The following is a 15,334-nucleotide window of genomic DNA, read 5'->3' on the forward strand; positions in this document are numbered from 1 at the left end:
CTTCTTGATTCTATTACATCCAGAGAAAAGCTTCTGAGAAATGATTTGTGCTTTTAAATACACTTCATAGGCATAAATGTGTGTTACAAAACGTGATTATCATTGCCATCTTAATAGGTCATTGATTTAAGAGATCAATAGCAAGCTAAGAGTGAAATCCAATCCAAACTCTCTGGCTCCCAGCTATCTCAACAGTTTGCTACAACAGCTCTTCAACTATTAATGGCTTTTTGGGGTATAGGTTTCACCATCTGTTACTGCACATAGTAAAAGATAACACAAGGCTCCAGCCAAGTAAGTTTTCATGGAGCTTTGTCCCAAAGAATCCCTACTGCTATGTCTGATTTGGAACAGTAGAGCACCAATAACTTAACACGGGCATATACAAGACTGGACTAATGGCCTGCAAATCTTTTACCACTTCTGTCTATGAAAGTTTTCAACAAATTCCTTGGCTACCAGAATTAAGGTTAATAACCATTATAATAATGAACAAGAAGGGTATTTAATCACAACAATCTTTTAAAGATTTCTACCAGTTCTCACACCAACTCAAGCACACATACACATGCTCTCTGAGTTAATTGAATTTACCTTTCCTTTCTATCCCTAATAAATTACTGTGCTTTAGACAGCCCATCTATACCAGGCAAAGAAATGAAATCTCATTGCAATTTTCCTGTTAAAAAATAATGAAACAAAAATTTGTCCATAAATACTGCCCTGCTTAAGGTAAGATTATTCTCCCATAAAGTTTCTTGATGCATCAGTCTCTGAAAGTGTTAGTATTCATCAGAGGTCCTGCAAGATTTCTGCTGAACTAAGTAAATTAGAAACTCAGGGCTTTTTGTTTCTTTAAAATACCCACGGTCAAACTCAAAAATGTTTGAAATTATGAAAATGTAAAGCAGGTGCTGAAAAATATCTTCCAGAACAACCTAAAATATATTCCAGCACAGTTAAGCAGAAGGCAGTGCACCACTGGACAGCAACTCCTTACGAGGGTGCCCCTCACTTGTATATCCAGATTTCTGTCAAGGTTTAAAATGAAAATTTTCAAAGAAGTTCTCATCAGAAATTTCCCCAGGTAGAGCTAGAGATTAATCAGTTTCTGAAATTCATTTCTAAATCCTACTTTATTAGATTTTTGCTTTTCCAAATGTCTGAGTTTAAAGAAAATTCATGACCCATTTGTAAAGTTTTTTCTCTTCCAAAACCCCCAAGGGCTCTTCAGCTGTCTCTATGTGTATGTAAAGGGCTGTTTAATGAAGCACTTTACCTACTGAGTAGTACCCATTTGATGCTTCCTTTGCTCCTGCTTCCACCTAATTTGTGTTGGAAAAGAGGTGGCACAGGTCAACCAGAAGAGGAAGAAAGGGCAATTGCTCTGTGCAGTGCCTGGTTCTCAAGCTGCCAGATTCCTCAGGATTTTTAGGTTGCTTTACATCAGCATGGAAGGAAGAACTGAACATTCAGTTACTTAAAATCCTTTTTCCTCTCCGGAGCAGAACTTAGCTGCAAGTCATCTCTGGAGCTTTGAAGCTTCCCTGGTGAGGAATTCAGTTTGGGAAAAGGAAACTTAAAGAGTTGAAGAAAAACTGGGTGTGAATGTAAGTGAAGAGAAGCAGCAGACAGGCAACAAAACACTTCCTGCAGTACTGTGCACATGTGTGGAGGGTGTGTGCACATACACATATACACACAGCCTTACATTCTGACATTGCCTTGGAAAAGTCTCCATTTCCATGAAGTAATTCTTTAATTTTTCAAATAAAAGCCACAGCATTTAATGATTAAAATAACACAACAGAATGAACAAATGTTTTATTGGCATGTTCATTGTTGTAAACAGCATCTGGCATGAAAAAGTTTACCAAAATCTTTTGATTGTTATAAATTAGGTGGTTTTCCAAAAACTACGGAGAATTGTTCTCTATTGATCTTTATGGACCAAAGCAAAAATTGCTGTTCCTAGGCTTTGCAATGAAATCATGTTGACTGCATCAGTCTTTGCACCACAACCTGAACTACCCAAGTTTATACGTTGAGGTGTTAGAGGTTGCCCCAATATTTTACTACATAGAGCTACGGAATCAACTCTGGAAAAAATAAGATGACTTTCAGTGGATGGAGAAGATGCAAACTTGTAACAGTCTCAAAAACAAAATGTACAAAAAGTAGCTGAACAAAACAAAAACTTCATTAACAAGGGGAAATACAACCCTAAAGTACCCAACATTGTCAAACAGAAAATGAATACAAATTTAAATAGGCAACTATACTTCCAAATGTACACAATGAATGTTGATATGTGAAAAGAAATACCATGGTAAATAGCTGAGCTGCAGTTCTGTTGAATGGATAGGGCAAATTTTATTTACACATTGAACTCAATATAGTAGAGCTGCTCATCAGCTTCGTAACCTATTAAAACCCAGTTTACCTTACACCAGCACTCCTGCAAAAGAACCAACCCCTGCTGGCAGCTTTCTGCAGACACCTCTCAGTCTACCTGCTCTATGGAAGAATATTCTAAAACTTTACACTTGCAGCACTTCCATTTCATCTTCAACTCTTTTCTGCTGCTTTTCTAGAACCAATGTGTTAACATTTACTTCAGACTCTCTGATGAGGTAATGCGTGTATCAGTGAAACAAACAGAAAAGAGGATTCTTTCATGGCCTTTGCACAGCTTTTATTATTAAGCTATGAGTATCCCGTTTGAGGCTAGTTTCACTAGCTACTATGTGCACACTGTCCTCAAAAAATTTTCACTCTTTTCCCTCCCCGCCCACATTTTAGTTCTAATCTTTTATTTGCACATCCCTTTTAGCTTTACAGTACATTTGACTATAGTGCACAACATGATTCCAAGTCAAACAGTGGCCCAGCGGGGCACTGCGCTTCTGATTGGTAACACAGCCCAACCAGTGCTGGTGTCAGCGCTTTACACCTAATGAGTGTCCTGCCGTAATGGCACTACACAGTAGTAGTGAACCTTTTTATTTGAAACAAAAAAATTCCCCAGGGAAAATGCTATTGTGAGTATCAGTCTTGAGTCAAATCTTTATTTGGTGCTCCGTCCAGATAAATTTTTAGTGCTTTTTCTTTACGGGGAGAGTAGGTTACCCGGTGTCCAGTTTTCTGGAGTCTGCTGCTTTCTTTTTTCATCAGTTCATTTCTCTGTTCATCTGTTAATTCCATTAATTCTTCAGTTTTATCCCTAAAATGAATAGAGATGTTAAAATTCAGATGATACAATCATAATTACATTTTTGGTATTTTTTTTCACACGAAGAAACAGTAAAACACACAACTAAGCATGATGCTCCTTACAGATTTTCTTCTCCAGAAACTAAAAAAATCTGCTTTTCTAACAGAGGCATTCAGTATTCTGACAGCAGACCCAAGGAAAAGCTGCAAGAAACAAGCCTCTACTCCTCCAACAACCTGCAAAGCTTTACAAGTAACTATGTCTCTGCTCTTCATTCAGCCACAGCACCAGCAGTTGGAAGCAGCATGTCAGACTGTGCCTCCTAAAAACTACCAGCTGCTCTCCCAAATAATTTTCTTCAAGGCCAGCACATAACCAACCAGCTGTTGCCCCTAAACTCACATGTAATTATGAATAAGACTGCAGAAGCAATGTGCTCAAGACATTCCCTCACTCCTCGACTTTAGCAGAAGCGACAATATTCAAACTCTTAGGCCTCAAACAGTGCCTCTGGGCTACTGCTGCCAGCTGATGAACACTGTTCATGTGAGCAACATTTTTATCCTAGCATCCTTTTTTTCCAAAGAAGCCATACTAATTTCTCATAGAAAGAAACCTGGAAAATAAAATCCTTGCTCTCTATAACCTAAGGCAAGACTTTCAGAGACTCTACAAGGGATATGGGTCTGTTTAAAGGTATTAAATCCAGATACACACCCAAGCAAAGCAACGACTTTTGATTTCAGCATTGTTTCCAATGGTTTAGGAGGGAGAAGTAAGTAAAAGGGCAGTGTTTGTTTTCTTAAACAATAAACAGCTAATATTCATGTTTTTAGAAAGCTGAGGAGCAAAACTCTGCAGCTGAATCTTTGAAACCCTGTTCCATAAGCATTTTTCCTTTAAGACAACAAAATAAGTATTTTTCAGCTTCTGTTGATTCCATCATCTCTCAAACATTAAATACAGATTTCTTTGCATGGTTACTATAAAAAAATACATACCTATAAAATATTACTGCACCATCATCACAAATGTACAGAGGCCAGACATTCAATGTAGATACTTTAGGATTCCAGTCCAAATCTTGGTGAATTTCTAGTATGGAAATGTCACACGGAAATGTTCCTCTGCCCTGAGAGGAAGCAATTACTTAGTGAATAAAACAAAACTCATAACAACACATTCATGCCATTAAAAGATAAAAGTAGGGAAAATCTTACCTTTGCAAATTCTATGTTTTCTAAGGGTATTCCACTTATTTCACTTAGCTGTGAAGTGAAGAAAACAGGTGGATTTAACACTATTCCTGTCAAATCTATGTCAATTAAAGTATTCAAAGTCCTCAAATGATCCAAAGTATCCATGCAAAATTGCTGACAAGCTACACATTTCTTACATTTCTGAAATCACTGCTGTCACAAGTGATATTTCCTGTCATCATGCTTCTCTTAAAAGTGAAGGAGGGACAAAAAAAAAATTAACAGAAGCAATTAATAATATCCAGGTTGCAAGAAAGAGACAATTGCCTCATGCTAAACCTCCACCTCATCAGCAGTTTCCCTGTGTGAAACAAAAGCTATAATCGTCAACTCAGCCTGGGAGCAGGCAAATCTGTAAAATATGCACAAACCCACCCCCAGACACTTGCCATAACAACCCCATGGTTCCCCAAGCACCACCACTGGTTGCTGGTCCTCCTGGCAGCTGCCCCTGCTATGTCTCTCCTCGGTGCAGAGCAGGATCCACCCCTGCCCTCTGCTGCCACTGCCCAGCCCTAACAACTGTCACAAGGCCACCCAGGCCATCCCACGGAGCACCCAGGCTCAGGCTGTGGTCTGGTCTGCATGGCAATGCAGACACTTAGATTTGCATTTATCTCTGATGGCATATTTTCCCAAAACTTTAAAGAGATTTCCTCTCTAAGATTCTTGCCTCATTCAACTCTATTAAAACAGATGTGTTCAAATAAAACTGATGGTGAGAAAACACTAACTGCCAATATAATTTTCTAACTCATTTCCTTAGGAAACTAGGATAAACAAACAAGACTGACAAAAGCCAGACAAATTCTGAAATGTCTTAGTCCTACACTCCGCTCAAGAAATTTATCTGAAAGAGACAAGCTGCCTGATCACATCTGTTACTACAGCTGTGTCAAATTCAAATTCTCTTATTACTGGTGGGAATAAAAAGATTAAAGCATCTCAGAGAGAGTTCTGGACTTAAGGAAAAAAAATAAACCCGTATTTCTTTCCAATCAAAATATAGTTCAGTTTACTTGGTAGAGTTATACTGTCCCTGAGCAACAGCTGTCAAATTCAAATATGAAGAGGCTGAGAGGTTTGGCATTTTGGAACACCTAAATACTGGCTTGAAAACACAAAGTGACTATAGCTAAGCTTTTCTTTCACAAGTGTTTTTCAAGGATTAAGGACACAAGTAATATTATGCTTCTTAAACTTTTTTTTTTTTGGCATGCATGCCTTGTCTTGAATACTTTGATACTAGACCATTACATGAAACCAAGAATTAAAGAATTACATAATAGGATGTGAGAGGTTCTCCTTTAGATGGAAAGGAAATAAACATCATGCAATGAGATTTTTGTATCTCTGAAATCTGTGCTGCCCAACTGGGGACATCAATTAGGCTCTTAGAAACCCCAAGAAACTTGCATCATGTTACAGGTTTTTACCTTCTCTTTTAGTTCTTCAACACTGCTGCTTTCTAGCACTACTTCCTGGAAAGAATCCAGTTTCATCTCTGATGGCCTCCATCGTCTTGATAAAACAGCAAGTTGTGACATGGATTTCATCTTTTCTACTCCTAGGAAAGAAATATATTAACATCACAAAATATCCTATTTAAAATTAGTAAGCATAGCATGAACATATTCAAATATATAAGAGCGCAATACATATAAATACACAAACTAAGTTACCCAGTAATTGTGCTGCAAGTGGTCCACTGAAAAAAAAACAAACAAAAAAAGAGAGGAAGGACTAGGATTTAGTTGAACTTTTCCTTGTTATCAACTCCTTTCAAGGATTTTTTCATAGGCAGCCTTGCCATTTATTCCTTGTAAGAGCATGTTTTTTCATCACACCCAGCTCAGTTACATGTACAGAATCTATCCAACTAACCTGAGGCTGACCCTCAGACCTTACATTTGGGTGAGACCTTCCTCAGCAATCTGGTATTTATTCATGTGCTTCTCTTTCTTTACCCAAATAAGCTCTCCACATTTGACTTCTAGATTTCACACACTAACTGTATACTTGTTATTAAAGCCTGCTTTACTCCTACCACCTGAAGAGTTTTAGTATGTACTGCCTCCAGCCTTTTAATACCAGTTTAAGGCTAACAGCTTTCATTGGATGACAGGATAATATTGTTAATGTTACAATCAGATAAGCAAAAGTGATAACAAAGGGCTGATTTTATTTTAAATCAGTTGATAGTTTTGTAATTTAGCATGCAGAACTTTTGGCTTAAACATTTATGTCTACCATTACGTGCTTGTTTTGCATGAAACCACCACCACTGTTTTAGCTTCTCCCTAAATACCTCCTACAACCTACAACCTCCTATAACTATATTTGTGCTGCCTTTCAACAGTCACCTATCGTCTGAAATGAAGATACAGCCACCTAGTGCTTCTTAGCATTTATTTCCAGTCTGAAGCAATCACTTAAGTTTTCTTCAGACTCAGAGAATAAGTAACTGAAGTAAGTTTCTAACAGCGTGATATAAAGCTGCCATGCTAAGAAACTTAACTGTAAATTATTCTCAGTTGCCTTATTTACCTGCTTAATGCCTTCCGTGTTTATCTGAAGATGAGCACAATGGTGAGGGTGGGATGCCTCACAAAACCTGACTGAAAGCAGCTGCTTTTACACTCTTCTAACAGCCTCTGTGGTAGCAGTGGGTACATTAAACTTAATTTTCACAGAATATAGTGAGATTCAGCTGCATCTTCTACAACAGGATTATAGCAGCACCTTTTGGGCAGAGCTAGGCAGTTACAGAAGATATTACAGAATACTTGGGAAGCTCTGTAGTCTATCACATGACATCTCTGAACTAGGTGGGCTGCAGTGGTCTAAGAAGTAGTTCCTTCAAGACACACTCAGTACAGAAACAGTCAGCAATTAATCTAAAACTAACACAAAATACTTAAATCTGCAAAGCTTTAACTGAAACGTGAGCCGATACACATGCCTATAGGAATCGGCAGACTTCTTGAAGTTTCCATGTTAATTTCAAATATTTGTACTTTCTTTGCACAAATTTGTTACAAATTAAAGACACCAAGATTGAACACAGCTGCCAAAACGCTGGAGTAACAGCTAGATGAGACTAAGCCAGGTATGCTTGTGGAGAAAGCTCCTCAATGAATGGAATCACATTCTTCATCTATCCGTTAACAGAAATATCTGCTAATCTAGAGGAAAACCAGCATGGCCTATTTCCACCCCCTCCGTAAGTTTTTTTTTCTGCATTCAGAAACCAAACTTCAAGTATAAAAGGAAAGGACAGTTTGAGACACATGATGTTTTTAGTGACATTTCAGCAGAATTTAAGAAACAATCAACTATCTAACTTTTGATCCAAAGTTGTTTTGATGACCTGGGTCTGTTCAAAAAGTCAGCACTTCATGGCAGAGGATAATTTTTTTCACTTCTGCCTGAAACACAGTAAGTGACTGAACAGCCGTGCTGACTTTAAAAACAACTATACATTTATACATACACATTTCAGCTAACTAAATATGACCAATACTAATCAAAAAATGAAATACAAATAAAATCCTAACATACAGAGATTCCTACTGTTTTTATGTAAAATGAAAACATATACATGCAAAAAACTACCTACTACAGCATGTCCAAAAGTTTGCAATAAACCCACAAAGCAGTACTGCTATTGGACCTCACAGCCACAGGAAATCTGTACTTGCACAATCCTCTTCCCCAGCTTCATGCAAAACTTTTAATTTTTTGCTTCTATTTTTCTTTCTAATAAAATGCTATTAAAATGTCTTTAAAAAAGGAAAAAGTGAAATACATTTTCCAATGTTCTCTAAAAAAATTTATCTGTATTGTTATCTTTTATTTCGCTTCACATTGTATCATTATTACCATCAAGTATTTCTAAGAAGACCTCCCAGTTGCTTGAAATATTGATATCTTCTTCATAGATATGATAATCCAGAAACACAGTGCCTGGGTTCTTCCAGGTTTTCTTTCGTAGGCGAAACCTGTAACACGAAGAAAACACTTTATCTGCTGATAAACACTTTGCACTGCTAGAGATGAAAACTTGAGTATTTTCTGACAAAACTGAAATACAACTAAATTTATGCAAGTTACAGTTAGATTTATTAGGAATGAGTTTAACACTCTGAAATAGTCCTGACAGCAAGGCATCACTACTGGCTTTTTGTCCTGCATGATTCATACAAACAAGGAAAATAAACCGGTGTTGTGCTTTTTCAGTGCAAGAAATGTAGGGATTTAAAGGAAAACACTTTTTTGGACAGGGGGATGGGAAAGAAGGGGAGAGGTGGAGGATTAGAAGAGGACTGGTGTCCAATTTCTGTACTTAGTTCTACTATATCAATCCAGTGACAATATAAAAGTATGAGCTTTGATTTAGCTACAGAGGTAAATAGAGGTATAAACAACAGAACTGAGATGAAACAGGAGTACAAAACTTCCAACTGCAATGGTTTCTCCATGCACAAAAGCAGACATCAGTTTTGTGGTGTCCCATAATTATAGGGCACTAGAGAACATAACCCAAACACAGCAGTCACAAATCCTTTGGCTCAGTCATGGTGATGAAAGGAAAAAAACCCCGTGGTCCAGATCTAGGTTACTACTTTTCTCAACAGGAAAGGGCCAACACTTGTCTTCCAATGTTTTGCTCCATCCTGGTTACAGGCACATGTCCAGGCCCCACCAGCGCACATACCACATCATACAGGTTCTTCCTCATTCCAGTGAATACAGATGTGAGCAGTACATACCACATCACTTGTAACTGACAGCAGAGGGTTTGTGGAATCAAGGCCCCATAAGCAAGTTGAGCCTTGATGAGATAACTGATTATGGGTAAAGGGAAGATGGTGCTGGATCAGTGCTGTACATACACCTTATGATAATGCATGAGGCAGTTTGCCACAGTGATCTACACTGAGCCTGCACCTAGAGAGAGGGTGGCTTATTTATTAACTGATTTACTTCATGCTCTCCTTTCTGAAAAAAGTATTTTCTTTGAGAGAATAAAACTTCTCTGATATAAACCTGCAGATATGTTGCACACATACTTAAGTATTCCCTATATCACTCTACGTCAGGTGAAAGCTAAGTATTGTCAAATCAATCTTTGTGTTCACAAGCTGATTCAAAGACCAAGGTAAATTATCTCTGCTCCTTTCATAACTTCCTTTCTCTACAAGAGAAAAAACCCAATCACATCTTAAAATAATATTTTACCAGGTAACTTTAACAGATGGCAGTCTTTTTACCTGTCAATTGTCAAGTCTAGGCCACACTGTTCTCGAAGCTGAGGAAGTAGCTCCTCTTTTGACTGCCGAACAGTCATTCCTTTAGCAAAAACTGCATCTAGAAGAAACTTGCATGGCTGTGAACATAAATAGAAAGTGATTAAAACCAAGGTTTTTTTTTTAAACAGAAAAGCATGCCTCCTGCTCATGTTTTGTGACCCCATCCACCTAGCAAAATGACAATTAAAATGCTTTTCATAAACAAGGTAGGCAGTTAATGGATTAAAATTAGGCTTAACTAATTTGTGTAGTGGAAGCCTAGTGATAGATCAAACACCCTGAACACATGCCACTGCAGAAACAGTGCCTTCTGTTGTGTTACTGATTGCTGACACTATGTTAACATTCTAAACTGTTCGAAAGGAGCTTTTAAATTAAAAAAAACATATGATTAACAACAAAAAAAAAGCCCTTCCTTGGCTTTCATTTGTCAGACAGACCAGAACTCCATGATTGCAAGTTACTTTTAAACCTGTCTTATACCCTGCTCCACCAGTTCACCTTCAGTCTCTTATGCTTATCTATGCATTATTCTGCAATTTGGTCCAAAAAATAAAATCGGAAATTAAGGTACATACAAAGGCAACTTTTTAAAGACTGCAGTCTACTTCTCACCTCCCAAAAGATGCACCAAGCAAGTGAGCTGTATTAATGCAAGAGAGACATTTTTGTTTCAGGTTTGTCTTATGCAGAGAGGACCACTGTCCTGCTAAATATCCTGAGGAGGACTGTCTGCAGTGCATGAATGTGACAACTTATATCACCACAGTATTGCTGAAAACTGCAACCATGAGCAAATCAGTTTCCTACTTGGAAATAATTCTACATGACTTTCATACATTTAAGGAAAACAATTATTTTAATTTGTCCTCCATTTACACTGCAGAAGGACAGAGACAGTTGAGAGATACTGCAGACTACATTTAAATCGTGTACTTGAAACTGCATAAACATCTCAAGTTCCCTTTCTAAATCCAGGAAAAAGTGCAGGACACTGCACAGAAAAGAGGGGCTTTCTTTCCAAAATTCCAGAGAAAAATCTTAGTCAAGGCACATATTCATATTTTCATGAATCAAGCTTGAAATATTCAGCACCTTACCTCTGGCTCATTTACCAAAAGTTGATAGACTTTGACTCTGTATTCACCCTTCTTAAGGGCTCTTCCAAGTCTAATAGTTATCTAAAAGGCAAAGGAGTATCTGTTAGAACTGATATAAAGATAAAAATCACACTTTGTAGCACACTACCAAGTCCAATGTAATGATTTCACCTGGATGGGTTAACAGAAAGTTTTAAATGCTTTAAGTTTGTCTATATTGTACCAGTATATTTTTAATGATTCAAAATAACTTCTGAATAACCTTATTGTCATCAGAAAATGATGAAAGTGTCTCATTCAGCCGAACACTCTCAAACTCTTGGTTGCTGGCGTAGACTCTAAAGACTTTGAAGTGAGAAGATGGAACTCCAACAAAAGGCTCCAAATGTTGCTTGAAGGCAGACAGTGTAATTCTTTTATCAACATGCACCATCAGCCCTAAGCAAAAATAAAGATGAAAATGGTATGAAAAACTGCACTACCAAAAAAAACCACTCTAGTGTATTATTTCCAAATATTCAGTTGTCACTTGCAGCAAAACAGCACTGAAAAGTCAGAATCATTAACAGCCACATTTACATTTTACCTTTGGGTGGGAATAGATATTCCTGGAAGACACAGTAGTACCAAACTCCCCTATTTTGTAATCAGTGAAGAAGTGGAACAAAGTAGTATCTTCTCCACCCAGTAAGACAGTAAATATAATCAGCTGGAGTGTTTGCAGAGAATTCTCCTACAGCTTTTCCCTGCCTCAAGAGAGACAGAAGTGCTTCTGAGTTGGGGGTGGCCAGGCATATGCTACTAAACCTTTATTCTCCTGGCTTTCAGGATGAAAATGTTTGGTTAACTCTATTTTCCGGAAACTGACAGGATCTCACAAGACAAACTGAAGTCTATATTAAGGGACTTCTCCATGGAATAATTTTGTAATAAAGGAAAAGCCACTGTAGTAATATGAGATCCTGGAAAGTAACATGAATAGTTGATCTTCAGAAATCGTGTTTCTTAACATACAATTTGAACTACCTTACAAACTACAGCATGATTACACTGTGTTAGAATAAAATAAAATCATTCTAATAAGAATTTTCTAGCAGGAATATTTAACTGAAAAAACCAAATTATTTCAATTATAAATCTGTTCATGTTGTCATCCTAAATAAATGAGGAAAGCTTTGCCCTCAAGATAATAATTTCTATAGCTTACTACGAAAGCATCTAAATTACTCTAAATAAATTATTCCTGCATCCAACTAGCACTAATAAAAAAAGGGGGAAAAGTTAAAATAGTTTAAGACTAGCCCCAAAGAAAGATTGTTACAGGCTATAGGATTAATTTTTTAAAAACTTTAGTAGCTTCAATTAAATTTCTCTGTGGTTTTAAAAATGAAAATGCTTGTTTACAACAAAAAATAAAATTAAACCAGCAAAACACATTTGCCCTTTATTTATTATTACTACTATATCAGAGTTTCTGGATTGAGAGGAAAAACTTTGCCTTTCAAAATATTAATTTTATATCCTGCTGTTCTTCAATATTCTTCTATTAACTATAAAACATAGGCAGGTACTGAGCACTGTTTTAATGATTTATCTTTATGACAATTACTACACTACTGAGGCTTACACTGAACTTCATCACCCACTTTCATGTCAGTCACACACTTCGTTGTACCTATTGTATTTCTGTGAACCACAGCAAATAACTGCATTCTGAATCAGAAAGACCATCCCTCTGCTGATGCAGCTATTTTTCTTTCCACTGTAAGACAAATCAGCTTGCTCTCCAGAGAACAATTTCAATATAAGGAAATAAGTCTATCACAGGTAGCTTGTCATTTTCTTCAAGACAAAAAAGCAAGATACCGTTCAAATATGTAATCATATTACAAGATCAAAATCAGGCTAGATTTTTTTACACATGACACCACATTCCATCTTTGCACTTTCAGTGGCTTTAATTTGACATATAATTAAGTTTTCAATACTGTCATCAGACGTTTAAGACAGCATAAAGGCTGAATTATTTTAAGGCATAAAAAAATACATACATTTTTGCCCTTCTCCTGAACCTTCATCTGCAGTGTACGGTTCTGACTTAAAATACATATATTGTGCTTCTCCTCTGCTCTTGCCACTTTCATCATATTCACTATCTGTTCCAGAATCTTCTTCTGCTGTGTCCCAGGTTTCTTTCTTCCCCTGATTTGCTTTTGATCGCCTACTACTTGTGATACTATGAGAATCAAGTCCATTAGCCAAGGGAAGTGGGGCATTGTCCACATTGCATAAAGTATCGCTGCTGTGACTGGAGCTCAGGATGTCACTGTCCACTGAACTTGTACTCCTGTCATTATTTACGTCTGAATCTGACCGTTCCTCAGACTGGAGATTTTCTGGATCAGAAATCTGAATTTGGTTTTCAAGTTCTCTGTTTTCTGCTGATGCTGAAGAGTCTATTTCATTTAAAGGTGATTCAATGTTTTCAAAATCGCTGGCTTCTGTGCTTTTGCTGCTGTCTCCATTATCCCCCTCCTGCTGCTGCTGCAGGGACAAGCTCTTCAGCTTTTCGGTGCTTTCTTCCAGAATTGCCTCCACAGATTTCATATTACCTACAGGTCCTTTTACTCTTTCACAGGTTTCATCCAAGTTGCCTGAATCTCCACTAGGCTTATGATAAATTGCTCGTCTTAACTGAGATCCAGGTGATTGCTCTGGTAATGAAACATACAGTCTGATTGTATTGGCATGACGATCCAAAAGTTTCCATAAATGAGAATCTGTATAAACCACATGGCGATCTGAAGACTCTGAGCTTTCAATAAATACCTGAACATAACAGAACAGCGTTTTATCATGCAGTGTTACTTGACATAAAAGTAAAAGCAACAAAAGCTAACAGGTAAGATTGAGCACACATCAGAAATTATGTCACTAAGAAACAACCTTGTATAAAGTAGTAAAATACATTAGTAGAAAAAGACAGACTGAGGAGTCTGTGGTTTAGTAATGATTTCATTTTCCCTTATTTTTATAATCATGTTAAAATTGGAGTGAACTGAAAGCAGACTCAGCAGCTGCAGTGAACACTTCTACTTCTGTTCAGAAGTGTATAGATACACTGCTTCACCTGTACACTAACACTAGCCATGGTAGCAATGAGCTCCACAACTACAGTTGGTTGTCTTTATTTTCTAGTATAGGATCATAAATAAGAAATCTTCAAATGTATACATGGGTAAGTAAGCAAATTAGAACACAAGGGAACAAATCCCTAATTTCCTTTTGTCAAAGGCCACAGTGTTGTAGCGACTGTGAATGTGAAGGGCTTGAAGTAACCGAATAACAAGTCGATGTCATCGTTTTGCTCAGCTACAAGTCATCAAAGGCCTTTGCGAATCTTTCTTCACTGAGAATAGTGTGCTCTTGAGCTTAAGTTTCAGAGACAGAGGACAAGCAAAATGAGCTAAAAGATGTGCTACTACTACTGTAGTAAAAAGGACAATGCTAGATGTTATTTAAGTACCAAGTTACTCTTTTTCTAATGTATTTTAACTGTTACTGGAAAGACTTATCAGAAATCTTTTTGCAAAAACAGTATAAATTTATCTAGGGGGAATCTTCATAGTAAAAATTACCCAATTTAATACAAACACCCACCAAAATCTTGCTCTTAGTTTTGACATCTGTTTCTTAAGAACTTTAATACTGACAGCAAGCACAGATGTTCAGAAGGTTTAGGAATCAAATTAGGCAGGTTTCATAGTGATATGCTCACCTTAGTTCCTTAAGGGTTGACTTCTAAAAACCTTCATCATAAGGTTGTGAAACTCACCATGATTGGAACCTTTGAGTGTCAACCAGATATATTATTCTGAATCTGCTCTGCCTTCTACACAACAGTTTCATATATAGCCTATAGCATTCATCAGCATCACAGTATCTGCTAGTTAAAAATCCCACACAGCACCAAGTGAAACGTGGCAGTTACCCGTTATAAATTCTATACTGACACTCAAGTGAAACATTGACAGTTATCCATTATAAATTCCATACAGAAATCCAGACCTTTTACAAGACAACAGTGAAGTCCACAAATACATGAAACAAACAATTTAAAAACTAGAGCATATACCTTGTTGCTTCTAAAAAAGCCTTCAGCTTTCAGTGTTTTGCTGGAAATGTTCAGAAGACGCAAGTCATTGTAGCAACGTTCTAATACCACTCGCATTGTTTCAGCAGGCAGGTGCGTGGCCTAAAATGAGACATTGAGAGTAAGGTAACACGCTGTGGGAAACTATTTCAAATACCGGAACAAGTATTTAGGGTTTTTTAAAGATTATTCACAGGTAAGCAGGTTTGTTTATTGACTTATGGATTGCCAAAGACAACGTGCAGGAAAACCTCCTAAGCCTGTTCAGTCCCAGTTTCCTTTTCTCCACCCTTTGA

General features: G+C 37.2%; 1 protein-coding gene across 1 annotated transcript in view; it reads right to left on the reverse strand.

Moving 5' to 3' along the window:
• Positions 1 to 1,785: 1,785 nt before the first annotated feature.
• Positions 1,786 to 15,334, reverse strand: part of USP47 (ubiquitin specific peptidase 47) — a 40,916-nt gene continuing 27,367 nt past the window's right edge. The window contains 10 exon segments of the mRNA XM_009994238.1: positions 1,786 to 3,223; positions 4,216 to 4,346; positions 4,435 to 4,482; positions 5,910 to 6,040; positions 8,356 to 8,474; positions 9,747 to 9,862; positions 10,886 to 10,966; positions 11,148 to 11,323; positions 12,937 to 13,714; positions 15,021 to 15,140. Of these exon segments, the coding sequence (XP_009992540.1) occupies positions 3,049 to 3,223; positions 4,216 to 4,346; positions 4,435 to 4,482; positions 5,910 to 6,040; positions 8,356 to 8,474; positions 9,747 to 9,862; positions 10,886 to 10,966; positions 11,148 to 11,323; positions 12,937 to 13,714; positions 15,021 to 15,140 (1,875 nt within the window). The 3' untranslated portion in view covers positions 1,786 to 3,048.

Source organism: Chaetura pelagica, unplaced genomic scaffold (genome assembly GCF_000747805.2).
Source record: "Chaetura pelagica isolate M959 unplaced genomic scaffold, ChaPel_1.0 scaffold153, whole genome shotgun sequence".
Taxonomy (NCBI): domain Eukaryota; kingdom Metazoa; phylum Chordata; class Aves; order Apodiformes; family Apodidae; genus Chaetura; species Chaetura pelagica.